The sequence below is a fragment of the Sinocyclocheilus rhinocerous genome, unplaced genomic scaffold (assembly GCF_001515625.1).
Source record: "Sinocyclocheilus rhinocerous isolate Xijiao unplaced genomic scaffold, SAMN03320098_v1.1 scaffold848, whole genome shotgun sequence".
In the NCBI taxonomy this organism is placed as follows: domain Eukaryota; kingdom Metazoa; phylum Chordata; class Actinopteri; order Cypriniformes; family Cyprinidae; genus Sinocyclocheilus; species Sinocyclocheilus rhinocerous.
Window position 1 is genome coordinate 1,188,821 of NW_015664186.1, and position 7,828 is coordinate 1,196,648.

At 37.2% G+C, this 7,828-nt stretch overlaps 2 protein-coding genes across 2 annotated transcripts in view; both read left to right on the forward strand.

Annotated features, from left to right (window-relative positions):
• Positions 1-7,828, forward strand: part of LOC107729853 (prickle-like protein 1) — a 30,754-nt gene that overhangs the window by 9,306 nt on the left and 13,620 nt on the right. The gene's annotated exons all lie outside the window — the stretch shown is intronic.
• Positions 6,424-7,828, forward strand: part of LOC107729829 (Golgi apparatus protein 1-like) — a 5,245-nt gene continuing 3,840 nt past the window's right edge. Inside the window, exons 1-3 of the mRNA XM_016540534.1 lie at positions 6,424-6,459; positions 7,410-7,496; positions 7,598-7,823. Coding sequence (XP_016396020.1) covers positions 6,424-6,459; positions 7,410-7,496; positions 7,598-7,823 — 349 coding nt within the window. The remainder of the gene's footprint in view (positions 6,460-7,409; positions 7,497-7,597; positions 7,824-7,828) is intronic.

A 7,828-nucleotide genomic window follows, 5' to 3' on the forward strand; every position in this document is an offset into this window, starting at 1 on the left:
CAGTGAAAGTAAAGTACAGTCTTGTTTGTCAAAAAGTAGGGTTGGTGATTAGCACCAGGCTTGTCATGTTACCAGCTTATGAATTATGTGAAACAGGCTGGATTGTATAACACCCTATGTGTGTTTTAAGCCCAAACAATCAACCTGCCCCGGGGGTCTAGTGTCATTACTATTGCCCCCCCCCGGTTTTCTGGCTTGCATTTCCCTGCTGAGAGAGGAGTAATTACCCTCCAAATGGGGATGATGCAAGATAACATTCACAGTTGCACAATTTATGATCAGAATGACTGAAGTCTGTGTATGGCACTCTGAACGGTGTGTAGGTGGCCTCCGCTGCGTCTCCAGATCACTTACTAACACTTGACCATTTGACCAAAAATAGGTATGCTAACTTAAGCATTTGAAAATAATTGGACATTCTTGGTTTCATTTTGGATTTCAGAGAATCAGAGATCAAGAGAAGTCTGGCACTTCGCCAGAAGATTGAGTTGTGATATTTTGAATAACAATTATGAGGTCAAAGAAAATTCAAAAATTCTAAAAATATACATGGATGAATTGTTTAGAATATGATCAATAACTTGCATTTAAAATGAGATAATATGAATTTCCATTTCATGCTGACTTTAAAACATTGTTGGTAGGTAACAAATTTCCATGTATAAAAACAACACACAAAGCTTGACTAGAGTAAGTCAAAGTCCCTTGCAAGGCAAGTCATGACTGAAGTCTGCGTATGGCACTCTGAACGGTGTGTAGGTGGCCTCTGCTGCGTCTCCAGATCACTTACTAACACTTGACCATTTGACCAAAAATAGGTATGCTAACTTAAGCATTTGAAAATAATTGGACATTCTTGGTTTCATTTTGGATTTCAGAGAATCAGAGATCAAGAGAAGTCTGGCACTTCGCCAGAAGATTGAGTTGTGATATTTTGAATAACAATTATGAGGTCAAAGAAAATTCAAAAATTCTAAAAATATACATGGATGAATTGTTTAGAATATGATCAATAACTTGCATTTAAAAGGAGATAATATGAATTTCCATTTCATGCTGACTTTAAAACATTGTTGGTAGGTAACAAATTTCCATGTATAAAAACAACACACAAAGCTTGACTAGAGTAAGTCAAAGTCCCTTGCAAGGCAAGTCAGTTCACTCGGCAGCCATCTTGGAAACTCCCCAGAGCAGCTATTTCCAGTCATGCAAGTACAGATCTGTAGGTAAAGACTGAAATATTTGTCAATTTTACATTACAATAACATATTTTAAACGAGACATTAACATCAGTATCATAAATTGCACGTCTTTAGCACAAAACCTGCAAATAAAAATTGCATTTTTCAGGCTAGTCAAGCTAACACACATTTAAAAGTAAACAAACAGACGGCACCGCTTTGAAAAAGGTGACTGGCTTCTTTATCAGTGAGGCAAGACTTCCATTCTGCTATTAAAAATATGATTGGTCCTTTTAACAGTAAAGCAGTACTATAGCTGAGCGTAATTTATGTAACATTTTGTAACACAGCAACGCAATTGCTCATGTGAAAGGTGTCTGTGTTTTACATCCATTCCTGTACTATACACAGAATGAGTGACTAAACTGATCATTTAAAGCTCATTAACAAAAGTTGTTTACTTAGAGCTTTCCTATCACCAAACACGCCGCTAGCCATGCTTTGCTGTTTTTGTTACAGCCACATGAGTGTAAACTGACATTAGACGGTGAGGTTCGACAACTACATCAACAATGATCTCTTCATCGGCACCTGGTTAAACTACATGCCAGGATCCGGAGCCAGGAAAAACTAACTAATGAATTACCAAAACATATCAGGCTCATTACTTCAACATGTTGCAGTGTATCCTCGCTAATAAAAACAAATTGCACGGACTTGTACCTCTCCTTGTTATTCCTGTCTGTTGCGCTTCCTCTGTGTGTCGACCTGGGAGTAAAATCTCCTTAATAATCACAGTCAGCAGCATTAGGAGCAGATGTTTGGTGTTCGTTTGGTATGAGGCAAATTATTTTAATTAGGAGATGTAGAGGTAAGGGCCCGTTGCTCTCAGTGGAAGCCCAGTGGAGTTTGAGGAGGGTTGTTGTTGGGCTGGGTGGTCTTCAGCTTTCTACATGAGGCCCTCAAGAAATTTTTCAGTCCACCTGTAATTACACATGATTTTGTGGTTGCAGGACTTTAAATTTTGTACTCATAAGTAATGAATGCACACATGTACAACATTTACATTTAAACATTAAAAATTGCTTGCTGTCAGACAAATGGCCTGGTGGACACTGTATGTGTACTCTTTTGTTTGATTTTAGCTTGTGCCATTTCCGGCTCATTACTATTATATTTGTTGTGCTTAAAAGTAATAAATAAAAATAATATATTTTTTGTATATAATATAAAGTAATAATAATAATATCATAATGTATTATTATTATTATTTATAGCATGCATATCATGTTGTATTCTTTATGCATATTTAAATAAAACCATTGAATTACCACAATTGTGAACTGTACAAATACATTGGAAAAAAAACAATGTATTAGAGAATTACCATTAAGAATAATTGGAATTACAATAAAAACAATAAAAAGAAACCATCTATGGTCAAACTGAAGTTAAACTTAATTTAAAACTTTAAGGGGTCTTGTTTGTGAGAATATAATTGTACATAATATATGAAATGATGTCACAAGACAAAAAAATTGTAGTCCTAAAAACGTTTCATTTTCTTAATGCAAAAAAATATAATTTCTTGTACACTCTCAGAAAAAAAGGTACAAAAGCTGTCACTGGGGCAGTAACCTTTGAAAAGGTACATATTTGTACTCCTAAAGGGTACATATAAGTACATTAAAAGTACATTTTAGTACCTAAAGTCTACATAATTGTACATTAATGGTACATATTTGTACCTTTCAAAAAGGTACTGCCCCAGGGACACGGGTGTTTGCATGTCTTTTATGCCATTGTTAAACTCCTGAAATTGTATACCCTCTGTGGGTAAGCCCACCTGTGTCTGGAGAGGTTAGTGTGACCTCTCCTTTTTTAAAGTGGAATGTATCAGTTAACAATATCAAAGTAGGCAAGCAGGAGAGGGCATGAAGGCCAGTAATAAAATGGGGCCCATTATGAACTAAATGCATGCACACACGCAGCTGAGTCCCTGCAGATGAGAGGCCAGACACGCACCGCGTATATTATCATTACTATAATCATCTCCACATTACACCATATACTTTTATAATACAGTCACACCTAAATGCAATGACAGTATTTTAAAGTCTTAATTACAGTATTTTACAGTCAACACGGGTTCAGGTCAGGTTTCCAAACTGAATGGAGATATTCATCCATCCACAAAAGGACAAAATACAAATATCTTTTTAACCCACAGAACTCATTCTATTCAGTCTAGTGCAATACATATAATTTGTGTGGAAATCATATTGAATAATGTTGTTTTTACTGTACTAAGGCATGAGAACTATCAATAGTGGCTTATGTAACACAATGCGCCATAAATCCCCATGGGATTAACATAGGAAGACTGTTTTTTTTTTAATTCAGGGACCTTTATGTACTTGCTGGCCATTCAAAACGGTGGATAATGTCCAAAGGTTTTAAATTAGCTTGTGTGAAAACCTTTAAAAAAGTTCTTTATCACACAACGTGTCTCTGCACATTACAGTTTGCCAGTAATGCTAGCTAATCTGACCTTCTTTCCTCTTGCAATCTATTCAGGAACATGACTACTGGCTTTTTATTAGGCTTTACAACCCTGTGAAGGTGTCTTGCAAACATTCATTGGCAGGCTATAAAGTTTTGGCACACATAAGTTTACCGTTTTCTTTTATGACCCGATATCTCACACCAGCTTGTGTCTTTTTACTCTTGCGTGACTTTGAATATTAACACAGCAGTGAGAAAAGCACTTGCTAAAACATTGCTGATGGATGTGGTGTTTTGACTGGCAGGAATGGGTGAGACTTTAATTACTTTAATGTCTGTAAGGAAGTTTCCAGGTGTAAATAGTCAATTCAATTCAAATTCAGACTTCAGTAGTGAGTTCAGTAGTGTTAGTGGACTGAATGTGAATGGACTGATAATGGGTGTGAATAAGGACTTTGTGATTGAAGGGAAAGTAAATGCTTGGTGATCTGCACTGTATGGAAAATTGAGAGGACGACCATTTGAGATTTCAATAAACTCTAATGTTTAGGCTACGTTTACACCACAACGATGTAGTCAAAAACGGAAAAGTTTTTCCCTTGTGTTTTTAAAAAGTTTCACGTATACATGTCAACGTTTTCAAAACGATTCGCGTTTACACATATCCAAAAATGCTGTATTACGTATGCCAGGCCAGTAGTTGCCGCTGTCACCTTGTTGGTAAACAGTACTTGTTGCGGTGTGTATATGATGTGTCTCCGCTGTTGGTTGTAATATTGGTGAAGTAAAGCCACATTTTTGCTGCAGAAGCATTAGCAAACTCTTAAACAGCAACAAAAGTACCATGTACTCCACCATTTTTGTGAATGTTTGTTCGCGCTTGCCTTTAAAATCAACACGTACTGCGCATGTCTACATAACTAACACGTACTACGCATGCGCCGTTTTCAAAGATTTCCGTATTGGGTGTTTACACGGAAACGATAACGGTGGCGTTTTCAAAAACTTGCACTTTGAAACCCGTTTTCAAAAATATGCGTTTTCAGTCCCCAAAACGCCGTTGTCATGTAAACGAACAGGCAAAACGCATAAAAGTTTCCTGTTTTTGGCTGAAAACGTTGTCGTGTAAACGGCCCCTCAGTTTGTGGATTTGAACTATGGATATTTAGGATTAAGTTTTGTGACAATAGCAGTAGTTTTACTTTGGATTATCTGAGAACATTCTGGCTGATTCTTGTGTAAATTGTAAGGCAATTATTTGAACTTCCTTTACTGTCAGGTTATTGTCGTGTTTTTTTTTTTTAAAGAGACCACCACAAATGCAACAAATTTGTCAAGGAAAATGAAATAAATTTATAATGATCTAATCTCAACATGCAGAAATTAGCTGAAAGTGGATTTAAATGCCTAGTTACCACAGTTAAACTCATATGAGAAACCATTTTTCATTTTCTTAATGCAAAAAAATATAATTTCTTGTACACTCTCAGAAAAAAAGGTACAAAAGCTGTCACTGGGGCAGTAACCTTTGAAAAGGTACATATTTGTACTCCTAAAGGGTACATATAAGTACATTAAAAGTACATTTTAGTACCTAAAGTCTACATAATTGTACATTAATGGTACATATTTGTACCTTTCAAAAAGGTACTGCCCCAGGGACAACTTTTGTATCTTTTTTTTTTTTCCTGAGAGTGTATAACTTAAAAAGTAGGCAAGCAGGAGAGGGCATGAAGGCCAGTAATAAAATGGGGCCCATTATGAACTAAATGCATGCACACACGCAGCTGAATCCCTGCAGATGAGAGGCCAGACACGCACCGCGTATATTATCATTACTATAATCATCTCCACATTACACCATATACTTTTATAATACAGTCACACCTAAATGCAATGACAGTATTTTAAAGTCTTAATTACAGTATTTTACAGTCAACACGGGTTCAGGTCAGGTTTCCAAACTGAATGGAGATATTCATCCATCCACAAAAGGACAAAATACAAATATCTTTTTAACCCACAGAACTCATTCTATTCAGTCTAGTGCAATACATATAATTTGTGTGGAAATCATATTGAATAATGTTGTTTTTACTGTACTAAGGCATGAGAACTATCAATAGTGGCTTATGTAACACAATGCGCCATAAATCCCCATGGGATTAACATAGGAAGACTGTTTTTTTTTTAATTCAGGGACCTTTATGTACTTGCTGGCCATTCAAAACGGTGGATAATGTCCAAAGGTTTTAAATTAGCTTGTGTGAAAACCTTTAAAAAAGTTCTTTATCACACAACGTGTCTCTGCACATTACAGTTTGCCAGTAATGCTAGCTAATCTGACCTTCTTTCCTCTTGCAATCTATTCAGGAACATGACTACTGGCTTTTTATTAGGCTTTACAACCCTGTGAAGGTGTCTTGCAAACATTCATTGGCAGGCTATAAAGTTTTGGCACACATAAGTTTACCGTTTTCTTTTATGACCCGATATCTCACACCAGCTTGTGTCTTTTTACTCTTGCGTGACTTTGAATATTAACACAGCAGTGAGAAAAGCACTTGCTAAAACATTGCTGATGGATGTGGTGTTTTGACTGGCAGGAATGGGTGAGACTTTAATTACTTTAATGTCTGTAAGGAAGTTTCCAGGTGTAAATAGTCAATTCAATTCAAATTCAGACTTCAGTAGTGAGTTCAGTAGTGTTAGTGGACTGAATGTGAATGGACTGATAATGGGTGTGAATAAGGACTTTGTGATTGAAGGGAAAGTAAATGCTTGGTGATCTGCACTGTATGGAAAATTGAGAGGACGACCATTTGAGATTTCAATAAACTCTAATGTTTAGGCTACGTTTACACCACAACGATGTAGTCAAAAACGGAAAAGTTTTTCCCTTGTGTTTTTAAAAAGTTTCACGTATACATGTCAACGTTTTCAAAACGATTCGCGTTTACACATATCCAAAAATGCTGTATTACGTATGCCAGGCCAGTAGTTGCCGCTGTCACCTTGTTGGTAAACAGTACTTGTTGCGGTGTGTATATGATGTGTCTCCGCTGTTGGTTGTAATATTGGTGAAGTAAAGCCACATTTTTGCTGCAGAAGCATTAGCAAACTCTTAAACAGCAACAAAAGTACCATGTACTCCACCATTTTTGTGAATGTTTGTTCGCGCTTGCCTTTAAAATCAACACGTACTGCGCATGTCTACATAACTAACACGTACTACGCATGCGCCGTTTTCAAAGATTTCCGTATTGGGTGTTTACACGGAAACGATAACGGTGGCGGTTTCAAAAACTTGCACTTTGAAACCCGTTTTCAAAAATATGCGTTTTCAGTCCCCAAAACGCCGTTGTCGTGTAAACGAACAGGCAAAACGCATAAAAAGTTTCCAGTTTTTGGATGAAAACATTGTCGTGTAAACGGCCCCGAAGCCATATTGTGTTTTAGGTTTTAGTTCTTTTGACAGATACCGCGCCAAAGCATAATGGCCCAAAACACAACTTTAAAGACCTTTTATGTTAGCATAAGAAGTTTACATATATTTTAAAAACTACACTTTTTGCCCGGAAGAGCTATAGTTTCATATCGTCAAGTGACCACGATAATATCGAGACAGTTTTGATGGTATCGCTACATCCCTAGTAAACATCATTATTCATTCAGTACTGTAAAATGAAGTTATGCAAATAAATCGTCCTGTTTTATTCTTAGCTGCTGTGGAACTACAAGCTCAATCTGACGACTGATCCGAAGTTCGAGTCTGTCGCCATTGAGGTGTGCAAGACCACCATCAGTGGGGTCAGTATGCATAGAGGTGGCGAAGGAAAACCAACTTTTATCTCAAACTGTACCACAAAGTCACTGTAAACCGAAATCGTTTAAACCTGGTTTGTCTCCAGATTAAGGAGTGTGCCGCTGAGGAACGTGGGAAGGGTTACCTGGTGTCGTGTTTAGTAGATCACCGCACCAACATCTCCGAGTACCAGTGTAACCAGTACATCACCAAGATGACCAGCATCGTCTTCAGCGATTACCGGCTGATCTGCGGCTTCATGGACAAGTGCAAGGACGACATCAACAAACTGCACTGTGGAAGCGTCAACACTGGAGAGAAGGTAAGCCCAGGTGCA